This window comes from Castor canadensis, chromosome 10 (assembly GCF_047511655.1).
Source record: "Castor canadensis chromosome 10, mCasCan1.hap1v2, whole genome shotgun sequence".
NCBI lineage: Eukaryota > Metazoa > Chordata > Mammalia > Rodentia > Castoridae > Castor > Castor canadensis.
Window position 1 is genome coordinate 127,389,059 of NC_133395.1, and position 18,719 is coordinate 127,407,777.

Consider the following 18,719-nt stretch of genomic DNA (forward strand, 5'->3'; position numbering starts at 1 on the left):
TAAATTAGAAGCATAATGACAAACTAAGCCAGAGAAGAAAGGTCCTGGTGATAGAATTTTGTTTGCATTGAAAAAACATAGTTAATTATCCAGCATCAGAAGTTATAGGTAACCACCATCTCAGTTTTTACTTACTCATTATAAATATTTAATCACAACCTTTCCTCAACTTATACAGCCTCTTCAGATATCAGGTTTCAAAACATTTTAGCTATTGTCTCCAAATAATACTTTTTGTTTGCCCTAGAACTTGAAGTCCTTGGAGGCTTCCCAGATCGACTTTACATTACCTAAGAGTATTCTGACAAAGAATCCTTATTTTTTGCATATGGTATTGATTAGGTTCTATTTTTCCAGGTACCATGCTAAGTACTTCTCATAGCTCATCTCACTTAACCATCACATTACTCTGTAAAGTTGATCACATCAATTCCCCGTGTTACAGGCACAGATGCTGAGGCTCAGAAGTTAGACAGCTTGCTCAAGGAAAGGCAGTGTGTGAGCAGAAATGCTCACTGGGTGTGTGTCTACCTTAGATCTCCACACTATGTGCTCTCCAGTGGGGGAAACAGTGCTAGGTTTACATCTGTTGGAGAAATGTATCAATTATTCATACATTTATACAATAGCAGTCTGCTCACACGTTTGTTGTTCATGGGTGAAACCAGTGCCCTGGCTTCTTACCTTAACATCTTGTAAAACGTGGTGTTCATGCACTTCCGTGGCTTCTAAACCACTTTCCGCTATGGTATCATGGTCTCGCTCCACCTTTTACTCACTTTTTAGGATATGAATAGATTTGTGCCTAGCTTAGCAATGGTGATATGTTCTGAGAAGTGTGTCATTAGGTGAGTTCGTCATGTGTGACGTCACAGAGGGCACTTACGCAAACCCAGATGGTGAAGGTCAGCCACTCTCTGTGGCCTGTTGGTGCCATCAAGGGACACAGTAAACATGAGTTGTATGAGGCTGCTGTTGGCGTACCACAGTAGACGATTTTTATAGTGAACTCTTTTTTTTAAAATATAATTAGAAGGAGTACACGCTAAAATAACAATAAAAACATAGTATAGTAAATACATAATCTGGCAACATGGTCATTTATTTTCATTATCAAGTTTTATGTACTGTGCATAAGTGTAGGTGTTGGGCTTTTGTATGACTAGCAGTTGAGTAGGTCTGTTTACACCAGCATCACTGCAGACCAGTGACTAATGCATGTGCCACGACATCCTGGTGGCTGTGTAGTCACTGAGCCATAGAGATTTTCAGCTTCATTATGATCTTATGGGGCCACCACCATTTATGCAATCCTTCATTCCCTGAGATGTCTTGTTTGGCATGTGGCTATTTAATTTACATAACTAGAAAGTTGTAGCTGACAAAGCATCTCTTTCTCCTTTATCTCAGTCCCTATTCCAGCTCCCCCTTGCTGTAAATGATTTGGGGGTTTTCTGAGCTGTTGATGTGCAGCTTTCTCACTGTGAGATGGGGGCAGGGAAGGGGTGCAGTTACCATTCTCACACCAGAGCTGTGGTGGCCTGTGGAGGCCACGCCTAGTGGCTGACATTACATGGCGTTAGCTACCTTTATCTCAAGCAAGCAAAAATGTCATTGTTTTTCTTTTTTCCTTCTACAAAATTGGAGAACAGAAGGGTGGAACCAGTCCTGGGGGTGGAGGCAGTTGGTACCAGTAGGATGGGGGAAGCGGTGGAGAAAGGGGGTAGGAGGGTGAATACAGTACAAAAAAATGTGTACACATGTATGTAAATGCAAAAATGATACCTGTTTTAACTACTCCAGGAATGGGGGGAGGATGAAGGAGAATGGTAGAGGGGGTGAATTCAAATATGATATATTTGATTTATTGTAAGAACTTTTATAAATGCCACAATGTACCCCCACCCAGCACAACAATAAAAGAAAAAAAACACTATGAGATCTTAATAATGCTTGGGCGGAAAACCAAAACAAATTGCTGTCATAGACGATGTTGATGGTGCACTCTTCTGTTTCAGTTCTGAATGCCCTTAAAACACAGGCATGTTCTTATTTCCTTCCTTCCTTCCTTCCTTCCTTCCTTCCTTCCTTCCTTCCTTCCTTCCTTCCTTCCTTCCTTCCTTCTTTCCTTCCTTCCATCCTTCCTCTGTCTCTCTTTCTTTCCTTTCACGGTAGTCCAGGTTAGTCTCCAACTTGATATCCTCCTTCCTCGGCCTTCTGAGTGCTGGGATTACAGGCACATACTACATACTACCGTACTTAGCATAGTCTTTCATTTTTTTTAAAGTTACTAACCTATCTGAGAAAAGAGAAGCCCACATTTTTATTTTTCTTTTTACATGTATTAGGAGTTACAGAAAAGTACATAGGTTTAAAGTTCCACAGTAGAAGATTTTATTCATTGTAAAGTCTTATGGTGAATGACTTTGGCCCGCACACTGGCGACAGCCTTATCGTTTCCTGTTTGTTTACCTTGATAATGAAAGCAAATTGTGTTTTAGTAAATTTCTCATTTGAAGAGATTATCAGAGTAGCGTAATCTCAGCAGTGTCCCCTCCCCAGCATTTGTCGTCTCGCCACTTGGCATGTCCAGCACATTGTGGCCTGCTTATTGCAAATGCCAGTTACCACTTATTAATAACCAAGCAAGACCTCTGAATCACCTTTAATGCAGGAACAAGTATTTCTTTTGAAGTGAACCCTAAGAGAGAGAAAATCAGAGAGTACAAATGAGAGAATTAATTGGTTGTATTGATTATTACATTAAAGAAAAAAGCCAAGCTAAATATCCTACAGATTTGTCTCTTCATTAATTGCCCAAAAATTCACTTCAGACAGAATATGAGATGCCTTTTTGTGGATTGTATTTTTATTCTCAGGATAGATTTTTCTAAAGAATTAGAAAATTAATGTTTAAAAAACATTAATTTTTCTCTCTAACTGAACTCTAAGCACTTCTTTTATAATGTTGGGCTTGATCTCAGTCAAGTATAACTAGGTCATCTTATTTTCCTCTATATGTTCTTTTCAGCCTTGAAGGGCTTCTCTTGGTGCTGTCTTTCAGAGGATGCCATGATATCACTGTTGCAGGGGGATCTGTTTATGGTAGAAGGAAAGAATAGAAGCAAGATGAGAGAGATAAATGTGATTGAGTGGTACTGAGCAGGTATTTTTGCAGATAGGTAGTCATTAAAAATTTCCTGTAGTCCTGCTGTGATGGTTCAAATTAGAACTGCTACAGCATTCTCTGCAACCTTGTATGCAAATATTTTATCCATGAAAACTATTTGTGTTCAGTCACTTAAAAGCCAAGTAAAGAGTATACATTTGTATGACACATGTATACCCATTGACTTCCTTCCTAATTAATTAAATGTCATCCTTCCTTACCTAATTTCTTCACTGTGTCACTCATTCATCTATCCTTCCTTCCATCCAGCCATCCAGCTGGCAAATATTTATTGAGCATTTACTATATGTCAAGCACTGAGAATAAAATAAGTACAAGGGATCCTGCCTTCCAAGGACAAAGCAAATAAAATGATTTCAATTTGGATTAAGTGCTATAAAAGAAAGAAGCTAATACTTGCTGAGAGGGAAAAAAATCCTAAGTGGCTGTTTCTTCTTAGGAAGGATGCTCAGCAAAGTCCTGTTGAGGACAAATGGTAAGACCACAAGCCCTCATTTGCAGGTGAGGAGGAGCTAGCTATGGGAAGGAGCTCTTGGCAAGGATGTTCTTGGTGTTCTGTCCTCCCTGCCTGTTCTCTCTACAGACGTGTGTATGTGAGTCTGGAGTGAGCCCTTGGTCTACCCCACGGCATGGAGAATGATGTCTGCCACACACTGAACAAATCAGGAGATGTTCAGGGTAAAGGAGCTTTTGGTAGCATCTAAGTTTTCCAAGAAAGTGAACATGCAAGTGTGGAGGGCAGAGAGAACATGTGTTGCTATTGTTGAGAGTGCTTTTGAGCTACATTACCAACTTCGTGTTCCTCTTGAATCACCTCAGAATAAGGCTTTTGCTGAACATTCAATGCATGCCCATAGTAAATCCAAGTGATCTTTATAGAATTAAACTGTGTAAGTAACTTCTTTATTCAACAGATACATGGAGCTCACATTTTTTTAGTGTTTTCCCATTACTCATGGAGATAGTTTATGCAGTATATATTAGATATAATTATATATATTATAACGTTATAGTACATATTAGTCACTTCCACATTAGACTCTTATGAGGACCAGTAACAAATACAGAATTCCCAACCATACTCTGGGAGGGTTTCCTTTACTCATTTGTTTGGGTAGAGATGCTTGACTTTTCTACTCTTAGAATTGCCTCCATTTAAGGGGATGGGATAAAGAGAAGGCTTCCCAGGTACTTGTGATAAGAGATAGGTTTAGGGACCATTTTCTGGGATCACAATGAGACATTCCAAGACTAGTTGGAAGCTTGCTGGCACATACTAAGCACCCATATGCTAACTATCATCAGCCTGAGGAATAGAGGTAGGAGTTCACTGAAAAGAACAATGGCTATCAAAAGAAAACCTTTAGGAAATGGTGTGCTTTGGGGGAAATTGGGAATTTAATCCCCAAATAAAATAAGAATTCTGAACTGAGATAAAACAGTAGCTTTACTTTTCTTCAGCTACATTTTGGACAGGATGATAAGTGAAATATCTTATCTCTTCTTCAACCAAGTCCAAACAGTGATTCTGTTTTTCCTTCCAAAAAAGATTCCAAAGCCCAATTTAGCTTCCCGAGAAAAAGTGGCTGTTGTCTGGACAGGGGATTTTAACTTTCATTTTAGTTAAGGTTTAGCATTACAGGTCAGTAAGAATTCTGATGTGGGGTTAATTTGCTGTATCTAGGACAAGGAGTAGTAATTCAGATGTGAGATGCATTGGAGTACAGGTAATATTTTTATGCTGATTTCTTTGTTTCATATTTTTAATATTACCTTTACGTACAATTCTTAGTTTGTATTTGAGTTTGGGGTTTGGGTAAGAGCATATGAGTATTTATAGGCACTTCACAAACTCAGAATATGCATCTAGATAGTACAAAATGTGCAGAAGAGAGTTGCTTACCCATTATGCATTGATTTCAAGATATTCATTGACCATCATACCATGGACTGCTTAGGGACACAACGGTGAACAACATCCTGGTTTCTGGTGTTCAGAAGGTACTTGTTGAACAATTGGTTGATGACTTGAGTCATGCTTTAGTTTAGGGACATGTATGAAATATTTCATGAGTTGTAGATGGCGGCAGATCTGTACATTTATGTTAAGATTGAATCTATTTCCTGGTGGATATGTCATTGCTGTGTCTAATGAGATTCCCTGAGAACACTCATGTAATCTAGATCTTTTTAAAGTACCATAAATAAACTGAACACATGCCCTTTAAAGTAATTTCAGTATTTATGTAAATGATCTATGGAAATCTTTCCTGAGATGGCGGATCGTCCAGAAAAAAAAGCCAGGTGTTGATACTGGTTGAGCATGCCGGCAGGGCATTTGACACCACATTGTGCAAAATGGCTGGAATTGATAGCAATGGCTTCATGGTCAATGTTTGAGAGTCCAGGGCATGGATTTTCTCTGGGTGTAGCCAAGTGATAAAACCTACTCAAGCAACTTAATACAGCTTCAGATAATGCCCCAAATGGAAAAGTGTCTGAGTTGATCTAAATCTGGTAAATCCCTAGCCTCTCTTTTCCTCTACCTTTCACTTTTTCAATTTTTTTTCCCTCTGTTCCATTTACCTTAGTTCTCTTCGAAGTCCATGTTAATCCAGGGTAGGTAGCACTAACCACAATCAGAATCATAGGAACTCTTTTTTTTTCGATTGGGAATTTACCATGTATGAGAGAATGTGCTGAACACATTGCGTGTGGTATGTCATTTGGTTCTAAGAACAGGCTCCAGTACATTCACTTGTCCTGTCTTTTACAGATGAAGAATCTGGGGTGTAGGAAGTTCAGTAAATTGACACAGGTTCTGGAATTAGCCAGCATTGAGATTTGAACATGGGTACGTTCACAGTGTGCTGTTCTTAGTTTTCATGCCATATTGTGCAGAGAAAAGAGGCAGGGTAGGTTAATAAGAGGTTAATAAGAAGGTTATAAGAAGAATGTCTTATATGTCTCCTTATTCATGTGCTTACCCTGTACCTCTCACAGCACCTGACCCACAGAAAGTGCTCCGTGACTGTTGCTAATAAATGCAAACATTGTGCCAGAGACCTGGATGTTTTTCTCCACTCTTCCATTTATTGATCCTTAGTTTTTCCCAATAACCTGTGCACTTTTATCAACTTCTTTCCATTTTCACCTTCTCCTCACCTCCTACCAGGACCAGTGTAGCAGCTAACCCTGTCTGTCTTCTAATTTGTTCTCAACATAGCACCCTGAGAAACCTTTCTAAAAACTCCAATCCGAGCTCATCACTCCTCTGCCTACAACTTCTCAATAGTTTCTTGTTCATCTTTGAATAAAATCAGTGACCTCTCCCTGTTCTACCAGGACCTGCATGGTGTGATCTGGACACTGCGTTGGTGTCCTGGGTACCAAGTTTTACACTTACTCTGTGTCCTCCAGGCTCAATGGAGCCTCCTGTTAACTTCCCACCTCAGGGTTCTTACATGTGCAATTACTATTGTCTGGAAGACTCTTCTCCCATAACTTTCTCCCAGACCTCAGCCAGAATTCTCAGCCTAGGGAAACCTCTTCTGACCTTTAAATGTTCACTGTTGTGCCTCCCCGTTATCGCATTTATAATTATGGACTTACATGGTTATTGAATGTGTTTCCCACTCTTAAGTGTTTCCATAGTGCTGGGGCACAGTAGATGTTCCAAAAATATTTGCTGAACCAATGAATGAATGAATGAACAAAGAAGAAACAGAACTTGTTTGATTGGGACTCCTGGCTGAATATTTCCTATGATTGGAGAGAAATTCTAAAAAGATAACTGCATTCCATTATGGAATTCAAATTTGACTACAGGTTATAGAGATTGATGGCTTTCTAGCCACGTAGATAAACTTAGGCACAGAGAGATGAAGTAGCCTGCCCAGGGTGCACAACTGGAAAGTGCCAGGTGTCTTTGTTCTGACCTCTACTTGTGCATAGGGGAAATATTCATATTTTCTAACTGTGCAAGGTGTCTTTGGTGTGCTGAGCCTGTAGGAGCTACGTAAATATTTGATAATGTTGATGTTGTCATGTCTGCATTTTAAAGTGAGTTTTCTTCGAGAACATGTATTGCTAGTTTTTTCTTCTTGTATATGAATGTGTTCAGAATTGGATAGATGCAGTCTAAGGATACACAGATGCGTGGCCTAAAGGTTTGTGTGTCCTGAGTGATGGTGCTTGCAGTTAGAAGCAGCTTATGTTTTATGTCCACCAGGATGAGACAAGCACAACACTCCTTATCTTCTTGGGGCCCAAGGATAACAAAGCTGTGCAGGTCTCTAGCCTGTGTGCAGGCGGGCAGGCTCAGTTCCCAAGCTCCAAAAATGACTGTGCACGGATGCAAAGCAGCTAGAGGTGCAAGATGAATTGCTGCCCAAGATCTCCCAAGGAAAAGGGGCAGGAGCTCCCCACAACTCTCCCGTACGGATTCTGAGAATCCATGAAGTGTTAAAAACCCACCGGTGTGTGAAATTGCCTCTCCTTTCAGGTTCTCTAGTGACACGCAGCCCCTGCAAGCCTGAACCAGTGTCTGAGCTGGGGAAAGCTAAGTCAGCATCCCTAGATACCGCCTGGCTGCTGGGTGGATCTCTGGCAGGGCCTGGGTCCTGGAGTGGCCCTTTTGCAGAGCCAGGCAGCATTTTTGTCCTGCAGGTGCTGTAGGTACTGGATTAAACAGGTCTGCTGTTGCAGACAGACACCAGGCACCGTTCTAGTGTGGAGCTGTGTTTGGATTGGCGTTTCCAGGGCCTTATCAGGAGCCACCCCTAGTGACACAGCCTGTGCCAGAACTAACTTTGACTTTCACTCTTCGCCAAGGGCTTGCAGAACACCTTAAAGGAAAAAAGATGGAGGCGCTTAGATTTCAGATGTTCATGCCCTGCTCCTTTGAAAGCTTTTATCTGTAAGTGAAGTTTTATTCTGCAAATGATCCTGGGGACCCTTAACAGGCACATTTGCCTTTTCTTTCTCAGGGACAGGAAAGAGAAAGGGAAGGTTTGAGAATTATAAATCCTGGTGCTGTTACTTTGACTGTGGCTTTAATGAGCTGCAGCCATAACCTCTGGTGGGTGGGTGGATGTGACAAGGGGAACAACTAATTCGGATGAGGGGGGTCTAAATGCGAGTCCGTTGTCTTTGCTGTCTTGTTTAAAATTGAATATTGGTCTTAAATTAATAATGACAAAGAAAACCTGCTGGTTGAAAAATCTGTTAGAACAGAGCTTGATTTACAATTCCAAGTAGAATGCAGTCCAGGTTTGTTATGAATAAAAAAAGAATTTTCTTCCTCTGGAAAACAGCATGCTTAGTAGTTACATTTGTCAAAACGGTCCCTTGTAAACACTTTGGAATGTCTTTCTCTGTCTCTGTGTCTTTATCTCTGTCTCTGTCTCTTCCCTACACACACACCTTTTTCCCTCCCTGTCTCTTTCCTTAACTCTTGAATAATAACAGTGCATTGATAAACATCTCATTTGTGTTTTTATGTATTGATTTTGTTTTCTTTAAGGGGAAAATGAATCATCCAGATGCCAGAATCATTTGCCTGGCATAGAAATGTGAACAAGTTTGAAAGAAATACTATAATGGAGACACACCAAGTGTCTGCCATTGCTCCCCTCCCCCTTTAACATTACTTTCACTATTCGGCGATAAGATTCAAAAACAATCTGAGAGCTTAGGTCCCTAAGTGAATAGGCATTCAAGCAAATCAACTTATGCAAAAGCCGCCTCAGAGCTTAATAATTATTTACTGAGTGGTCCTGGGTCATGAGAGAGCTTCTGATTAAGTCAGAGAAGCATTTTGTTCAGCAGCTTATGGAGGTGTGCTTAAAGACGGCAAGAAGAATGGAAAAATACTAGATGTAGCAGAACTATTTTTAGAATTTGATTCTTAAAAATAAAATTCCCATAAACTAAAGTCCGTGATTTGCAGTGGATACATCTTTAAAAGGTCTTATAAAAGGTAGTTTTTAAAATGTTTTCTAACTTCTTGTGCTTCTATTTCTGCTGAAGTTTGCTTTTATAAATACTTTAGATTTTTTCATTCTGTGTGTCATTAAAACAGTTTAATTACTTATCTCTCTAAAATGATAGCTCATCCTATGAACAAAGCATATGTAATTATGTATTGAAAATGTCATTATGCTAGGAGGTTTATAAATTCCTGCCTTATAAATCAGATAATAGTTGAGGAGATGATTCCTGTTCGTCGTAATTCATGGTCTATAAGAATATACTATATGACTTACTAATCTATTTAATACTAATTTTAAGCAAGTTAATGGATGACATCACCAGATGCAGCTCACCATTCTGATGTCACATGTAGACAGTAGCAATGCCACATCTGAATTTGCATCCAAATTAATTCTTAATTGTGACTTTCTTTTCTAGTTAGTTAAAATATTTGCCACAGGAGCGTGCTTCCCTTATAAACTCTTCATGTGAAATTCTGAGAAAACATCTTGGGCAAAATTTGTGCATTGCTTTGTTGCTAACAAACTTTTTTTGTACCTGTTCTTTGAGGAGGCCACACGCTGTGAATGAATTGTTTGATATTTTCCTCCAGAGCAGAGGTACACCATGGCAAAAATCAATATTCTAGAATTGTGGCTGTCTTGAAAATACCTTCAGTTTTCACTAGTTTTGAAATATTCGGGTGTTCAGAGGATACTGTTCCTGATTAAGGCACAGCGTAGAAGGATCCATCACTTAACTCTGGCTCATTGTCCACGTTGTTTGTTAGCTCCACTCTCAGCCTCTGACCTGGAGTAATACATTTTATAAAGGTACTTTTTTCTACTCACGTTTCACAGATAGGAAAACTAAGATTTGAGCAGGTGAATGTCCTGCCCACGTCATATAGCTAAGAAATAACAGACTAGGATGCCAACTCCCGCTGTGAGATCCAGGGCCTATACTTTGATTCGGTCCATCCCATGTATTTTCACATGAAATGCTAAGTGGGTTGATATGTTTTACTCTGCCTTTGTATTGAACGAGTTATTCCCATTCCATTTTTTGAACTATCAACCCACAACTCAGTTGAGCTTTGGAGAGGCCATGATGAGTCTCAAATATGTTCTATCAAATGTGTTTCTCTGCTGGGCACTGGTGGTTCACACTTAGCTATTTAGGAGGCAGAGCTTGGGAGGATCATAGTTTGCAGCCAGACTGGGCAAAAAAGTGAGACTCTATCTCAAAAACATCCAACACACACACACACACACACACGAGGACTGGAGGAATGGCTCAAGTGGTAGAGTACCTGTCTGGCAAGTTGTGAGGTCCTGAGTTCAAATACCATACCACCCAAAAAAACAGTGTTTCCCTGAGCCCAATTCACTTTTAACTTTGTGGCAACTGTTTGTGGATGGAGAAGACTCTACTAAATGGATTCATTGGTTTTAAGGTGCTTCCTGATGTTGGAAATCCTAAAATGTGGAGTGGAAGTTCCTCTTAGAATTAAGGAAATAGACAAGATCCCTCTTCTCTGTCACTGCGTGATGCAAGCATATTGTTTTGACAAAATGTCCTCCAACACCAAGATTCTATGATTATTTGATTCTCCGAGGCAGATTATTTGCTAGAAGAGAGATACCAGATTTACTCATTGAACACATATTTATCTTGTCTGACTATTGCTGGGGAATGTGTAGTATGAATAAAATATGTCAATATCTCTGTCTTTAAGGAGCTCACTCCACTAGGTTGTAAAGGACCAAGTACAGATCAACTTCACTTTTCAGTCTGTACCTCAACCTCATGGTCCAAAATGGCTCCTGGAGCTCCAGCCAGTGCAGCCAAATTACACAGGTCATACTGGCAGAAGGTTCAAAGATGAGTACCTTTTTAAGAAGATTTCCTGGAGGTACCCCCATGACATTCTTGCTTAAATTTCATTGGCCAAACATAGGTATGTAGCCAATTTAACTCCTAGAAGGCAGAGAAGTATTGTGAATAACAGGATAGCTAGCTAAAGCAAGGAGAGAGTAGGAATATGGGTACTCCAGACTGAACATGCATTTTGGTTAAGGAATATTCTTTTATTTTGGATAAAAGATACTCAACCTGAAGATTATTTGAATTATAGTCTTAAACTGAAACTTTGGTTAATTTTTCAGAACTGCTGACATTTTCTACAGTGTCTCAGAAATTAGCTGTGGTATTCTAGAGCATATCAAACTGGCTTAATCAAAAAGTGGAGCTCGATTGACCTTCTGAATCAGCATTCAGATTTAGACCAGGGTAACAAAGCTTCAGGGATGGTTTGATCCAGATGCTCAATGCCATCCAAACACTACCTCACCTCTTTGTTCATCCTTTTCCTAAGTCCTCTGCCCCTTCTTTCAGAAAATGTATATTACTGTTTCATCTAGTTGGGCTCTCATTCCGGGAAGAACCAAGAAATTCTAGATTCATTTCCTGCTAGCTTTCCAAATTTTAGTATAAACAGAGTTGTCTTATCCCTGTAGTTCCAGTCAAAGAACCCTGTTGTTCAGTGGACTATCTTAGGGCATGGTCCCCTTCCCAAATCCATCCCCAGAGCCAGGAGGAAGATGTGCCTATTGGCCAAGTGTGGTTTGTGTGCAGCAGCACCACAACCAGATGACTTTAAAGGGAGGGAAGCTGGTTCTTCAAGGTAAAATCGGGGCATTTCCCCACACATGTATATCATGTATATCATGTGATCACCGTAAACTATGGCTGCCTCAACCATTGGAGGTGCTCCCATTTGCTGCTGCTTACATCATATGTATACTTTTGTCTGGATTTCAACACAGTGTTGCAAACTTTGCACGTTGGTATCTGGGTTCTAGGTATGCAGGAATTGTTAATTGATGGTAATCTAAAGGTTTTGAATCTCTTTCAACCTGTTACAATTTTGTCTAGACAAGCAGACTAGTATGACTGGGGCAATTACTTGAATAGATAGAGCAGGGATTTCTGCCTTCAAGAAAGTTCAATCCAGTTACTTTCACATTCATGTCTGAGTTCTGTCCTTAGATTTTCCCAGTTGGGGATTTTTGAAAAATGTATTTAAAAGAAATACTTGAGGTATATGGTTTATACTTGTACCATATAGAGGGATAGGCTCCTTCCCAAAGCCTTTTAAATCATAACAGCTTCATGTGAATGGGATTCCATAGAGTAAGCAAGAATTTGCAAACAACTGGCTTGGTTTGAAAGACAGGAAAGTTAAGTGTGGGGCACTTCAACTCTTTCTGATTTATACCCTTTCAGTGGTCTGGCTCTCAGAGGTGAGTTGCTTGAAATGAACTGAATGTTAAGAGTGTGCTGTGGGAAATGGAGAGCACTTGTGGTCATGAAATGAGGAAATGGCAAAATCCATATCTTGGTTTAAAGTATCTGTTACTGAGAGATTGCCATCCACCTTTGGAGTGCATAGGAGTAGGAAATACTTGGAGAATGGTGAAAATAACTACCTTAACAAACAAAATCTGGTGATAAAAATGGCCTAGAAGACCTTCAGAGTCTTTAAATATGTTTAATTTCCCCTCTTCACTATTTTTCAAATATACCCTTCTAACACATTTTGTCTTATTTTTAAATTACATGTTTGTACCACTGTAGTAATAGATTATGTGTACTAACATACACAAAAATAAGAAAATAAAAATAATGATATAAGATAAACAAAGACATGCTCTAATTTTTCTTCCTGTATTCTAGGATATCGTATTTTGTACCTTCTTTTGTAGAGCATTGCTATACTGGGAGTCTTACTAAGGTTCTCTTTGATTTTAATCTAATTATTGGGATCAGTCTTATCCAGTAGGTGCTAAAGGTGCAGCTTAAGGAATTCTGAATAGATTGGGAAAGTCTCCGTGTTTTACCAACTAGTTGGGGTTTGGCTGTTGGAAAGTAAAGATTTCAGACTTTAACTTACATATGACTGTTAGTTCTTAATTTTTAATATGTTTTCCTCTATTTGTACAATGAAAGGCACAATGCTCCAGAGACAGGAGGACTTTTGTGTTGGGCGAAATGATATGTCATAATATCTGGATTTTGGAAAGCATTTAAATATTGGTTGTAAGAAAAAGAAAAAAAAGGGCTGAAAATCATGCAAGCCTTCTGTATTTATTATCTGAGCTGGTAAAGTTTACAGACTGGTTGGGAGCAGTTTCTGTCTGCTTATTGGTTCCTTTCATTTACATTAAAGCAGTTGGCGCTGTACCCATCAAGTCTCATGGGAAATTTCTGAATGTTTCTGTTTAGTTTCAGAGCCCATTTTGCAGGAGTCAGTTGTGCTTCCCCACCCCTACCATCCATCTAGGGAATTTGATATCAGGAGCTTTAAGACTCTGGCCAGGCTCCCTGGAGGTGGGCAGCGGAATGTGAATTTTCTGACATGCAGGAGAGTGTTCTGGTCTAAGAGTCAGGGATGTGGGTCCAGGCCCCAGTGCTCCTGCTAAGGAGAACTGTAATCTTGGATGCTTTACTAGCTTCCAAACACAGCCAAGGATCAGCATCAGCTGCATAATTTTTGTACACATATTGATTCCTGGGCTGTACCTAAACCAAAATCAGAATTTCCTGGAATGGGACTTGGCGTTTTTATTTTAGACAAATGCATGTAGATCTGGGGGAAGGGAGGGTTGAGATGGGTCTTGCTATGTAGCCAGGCTGGTGTGAAACTTGAGATCTTCCTGCCTCAGCCTCCTGAGTTCTATACGTAGGGTGTGCAGCCGAGCCCTGCTCCTGTAGCTTACCCTAGCCATGACAGGGCTTTCTTACCTGTATATGAAGTTAATACTATTGGGACTTCCTGTGTCTCTGCTGTGTATGTCGACCCCAGCCATTGTGCCTTCTGGACATAAGTAAATTGTACCACACTGAAAGTGAAAGCAAGGCTCTGAATTCTACTGACTGAATGATGATAATGAAGATTACTTTTTATTGGAGAAAACCTTATGACTCATGAGAGAATTGAAGATGAAATTTCCTCCTCCCTCTATCCCTGAAAAACTTGGTCAGGTTCTCAAAATTAAACAGAGATTGCTTAAACTTTATAAGACATCACTTCTGTGGTGTAAATGTACATTCAAACTTATAAAAATTGCTTCCTTGTATCAAAAAGAAGTATGATGTTCATGACTTAGTATTATAATTTTTATCATTAATTTTTCCAGTCATTGTGCTCAACTTTTTGTATTGCTTAGAAATTTTGATCCTTACCAAAATGCTGACAGGCAGAATTATTAAACACCCTATAAACAAGAAAAACTAAGGTACAAAGAGACTGATTAACTTGGCCACGTTAGAGGTTAGCATGTGGAAGAGCACAGGAATCGAAGGCCAGTAGATCCTTCAGCCTCTCTGAGTTTCAGTTGACTGGCTTCCTGCCTTCAAGGATTGTAATATGAGACTTAGGGCCTCATAAAGAGGTATTGGCATCACTGCCAAAAGTGAGGGGTGGTCAGGCAGATGTAGGTGGGATGCTGGAGTTTCTGATACTTTTAAGTCATTGATGAAGGCAATGGAATAAACTATTTGGATTTAGGAATATGGCAGATAATTCCGAGTCCCTGTCAGTTGTACATACACCATCATAAAGAAGAAAGACACTATTTTTTTTAGGGGGGGGAGGCGATATTGGGGTTTGAACTCAGGGCCTCACACTTGCTAGGCAGGCTCTATACCACTTGAGCCCACTCTACCAGCCCAAGGAAGAAAGACACTCTAATGGTTAAAAATGTAAATCCAGCAATAGAGATAGGAACTCAGGTAACATTTAGTGGTCACCTCTTGTCCATATGTACATTCTAGTTATTGCACTGAGTGTGTTAGTTTAGCTAATAATATTCGCTCACCCAGTCCCTGCAATAGATTAAGGAGGGAAGTTTGGAGAAGCTCAGAGAGGCCAAGTGCTCATTAAAGATCACGTTCTTCAGCACTGACTGAGCTCGAACTTGAGGCCATCCTTGAGCCAGTGTGCAGCAAGTCCCGTTCTCCTGAGCTGTATGGCTGCAGTAGTTGGGGGAAGAACCAACAAAGTTATTTATCTCTCTGCCACTTGGTTTTCACTTCTCAGGGAGAGGTGTACACCTTCCCACGTGGGACTAGATCAGAGTCCCAAAATCTAAATAATTGGCTTAATTTTAAGGCATTTCAGAAGAACTAATGTAACAGTGGCTTTAAGCTGTGAGATTAAAAGCCAGGTATTCCTAGCACCTGGCAATAGCTATTTGTTGGATAAATGACCTTTATATAATCCGATTAAAAGGACTCAGACTCATGGAATTAGGATTATCTAGCCAGGGTTTAGATTCATGGACTTAAGGATGAGTTCAATACACTTTCAAAATTAAATACATTTGGACATGTCTCGTTACAAGTCAACAGGTCCTTATTTTAAAAAATGGCTATTATAGTCACCTGGAATATTGTCACATAAACCTCAATTTGAGTGTAAAACATTGTGCTCATTTGTTCTGCTAAGATGATGAAATTTAGATACCTTTGTTTTTGTCTACAATGTGATAATTGTAGATTCAATTATTTCTAAGTGAAAGGGATGTTCAAAGGATGGAGAGGAAAACAGAATATGGGATTCATCTTTCTCAACTTGGAAATATCCTGCAGGCTGTGCGTGCAATGCGGTGACTCCAATGCTGCCTTTGCACTTTTTTTTTTCTTGAAAGATTTGTTAGAACACTGTGCATTAGTTGAACCTTACTATATTTATATAGCTATAAAGCATATTGCTTGCTGTATTTTCTTCAGTAGGGTTTCCATTTATTTTATTAGTCTATTGTATTCATCTGTATCTTTTTTTCTCAGCATGGATATCACAGAAAATGCTTTAAATGATGTTATTGTTGACTTTAAAGTTTGAAGCCTAGTGTGGTTGATAACTAGAAATTTTAATTTGTCAGTGGAATGCTTTACTGTTCCTTGAAAGGATTTCCCCCAGCATCACAGCGATGACTTGTCTTGTGCAGCTAATTAGTGCGATTATTCCACAGCTGCATTTGCTATTGCACAAAGGTTTGCTCTTGTTTTTATCAAAAGGATCAGTCTCTCTGGGAATGTTTGGACCTGACAGGCTCTGAATAGTAAGACCACTTACTTATTTATTTTTAAATAGCCTCCCCCCTTCTTTTCTTTCTCAGAAAAGTATATTTAAGCTTTGAATACACACTCAAAAGTAGGAAAATACTTTTCTTCTGATGCTCTTTTAGTAGATCTTAGCAAGTAAATAGAGTATTTTAGGTGAAGAGAGTAATGACAAAGGAGTATTTTTTTGTGTGTATGAGTGCATGCTATTAAAATAATAAGCAAGGTATTAACATTGCCCATTTTCTCTGTGTGTCGGTAGGAAATGAAAGGGAAAAGAATGAAGGAAAGGTGGCTTACATCTTGAGTTTTTTGGGAGGCTGAAGACTTCCAAGTGAGCCGATGTGCTGAATGCAGTCACTTTTCTCCCGTCCTGTTGCCAGAATAGTGTCTATGATGGACCACTCTTGTTTCTAGCTAAGTGGTGACTTTGGTGACCCAAGTCATTTCTTCATGTTCTATTAGTGTATAGTGGCATATGTTCTGGCACTGAAAAAAATATTATGGCTTTATTATAGTGTAGAGGAGAAAAATAAAGAGAAATAAATTCACCTATAATTCCACTCCCATTCTGGCAGCTATTCTCATACTTCTACCTTCCCTGCTAGTCATGTTGTGTGTTTGTGCATATCTGCATACCACACTTACTTTGAATCACGCTGAAAATACACTTTTGCATCCCACTTCCTTTTATTTTTTTCAATGTTTCTGTTTTTTCACATTTTTTATTGTGCTAGGGGTGCATTGTGGCATTTACAAAAGTTTTTATATAAAATGTATTTCTAACTTACCCTTATTGCTCGCATTTCTTACTTTGCCAAGAAATTGTACAATCTTGTAAAATATATGTAATATTTTACTGAATTCATGTGTCATAATTCAGTTAACCATTCTTAAATTATGGGGAAAATTTAGATGATTCAGAATAGTTTGTAGTTTTTAAAGAGCTTTGAATATCAATTCTTCCAATTTCAATTATTTACTTAAGCAGATTCCTCATCAATGAAATTTCTGAATTTTTATGGTAATCTGATAATGCTGTTTCTTTAAAAGATTGTAATATTTATCAACAGTGGCCCAGAGAAATGTTATCTATGCCTTTTGTTTTGCTTTGTGGTAGTGGGGCTTGAACTCAGGGCCGTCACCTTGAGCCACTCTACTAGCCCTATTTTTTTTTTGAGATAGTGTCTCAAGAACTATTTGCCTGGGCTGGCTTTGAACCAAGATCCTGCTGATGTCTGCCTCCTGAGTAGCTAGGATTACAGGTGTGAGCCACCAGCACCCAACAATATACTTTTTCTTGATGTGAACTTTTTTTTTTAAAATGGGTCCTACCAAGAATGCTAGTTTGCATCTGACTCTTTGACTTTATTATATTGTACAATTTTATTGACATGAATAAATATATTTCTACATCATTGTAAATGACTGCAGTGTATTATATGAACCTATTACAATTTACTGAACCAATTTCCTGTGATGGAAATAAGTGAACTTTGAGTATAAGTTTTACTCTGTTTTTTCTGGGAGGATGTGACACTGAGGCACACACTTGAGTCAGAAGGTACCTGTTCTTAAGGAGCTCCCGAGGTGGTCAGTGAGTAAAGGTCCTGCTCGTTACCCTGGGAAGGTAGAAACTGTGCTGGGGTGTACTCAGGAGGGAAAGTCACCTGCAGAAGCCTCACCCGCTACATGATTGACTGAAGAGTGCCTATTTTCCCAACAGTTCCATTTTTCATGTTTCCAGATGCTAAGGTTTTGTATTATTTGATCGGAGATTTGAAAAAATACATTGTGAGAAATAAACAATTAAAATTTCTGTAAATTAGAATAATAGCAACAGTAGACATTTATTGAGGCCATGCTGCTTGGTGCTTTTAATACTGGGGACTTATGTGCATTGTTGTATTTAATCCTCACAAAATCCTTAAGAGACAGGGGTTTAGAATATAAATGATATAACAAAAGTTAAACCACACCTCATTTTGATAAATAGGTAACTGGGTAAAACAAACAAACACAAAATAAAACAACAGCAACAACAAACCCCAAAACAAAAAACTGTTGCTCTCCCTCTATTCTGGGTCTGGTAACTGAGGCAGAGAGGTTAAAGACTTGTTCATATCCTAGAGCTGGCCTAGATAAAGAGCGAAAAGCCATATTGGGAGATGTTAGGAAGACTTTGACTCTTAGCTTATGACTAGTGTTTAAGCATTGTAAATAATTTTGAGTGTCTAAACCATTAGAAGCAGGCCTCATGGGGAATGAACAGGGCTGTCTAGCCAAGGGCATGCCAAGATGAATCAGAAGAAAAGATGTCAAAGGAAACCAGGAGGAGAAGAATTGGGTTGTCAAACCAGCTTGTCTTTTGCCTCTTGCCCAAAGACTGGGGTCGAGTTCAGTGCTAACATTCTGGTCCAAATGCTTC

The 18,719-nt window shown here is 39.2% G+C and overlaps 1 protein-coding gene across 21 annotated transcripts in view; it reads left to right on the forward strand.

Annotated features, from left to right (window-relative positions):
* Window positions 1-18,719, forward strand: part of Mitf (melanocyte inducing transcription factor) — a 357,640-nt gene that overhangs the window by 100,992 nt on the left and 237,929 nt on the right. For 2 of the 21 annotated variants that reach the window (XM_074044211.1, XM_074044212.1), the window contains exon 1: window positions 1,818-8,108. The exons of 17 other annotated variants lie outside the window; for them this stretch is intronic. In XM_074044211.1, the coding sequence (XP_073900312.1) occupies window positions 8,053-8,108 (56 nt within the window). In that variant the 5' untranslated portion in view covers window positions 1,818-8,052. Of the gene's footprint in view, window positions 1-1,816; window positions 8,109-8,144; window positions 9,171-18,719 lie in introns of those variants that run through there. 2 more of the 21 variants (XM_074044213.1, XM_074044218.1) reach the window with 2 other exon arrangements.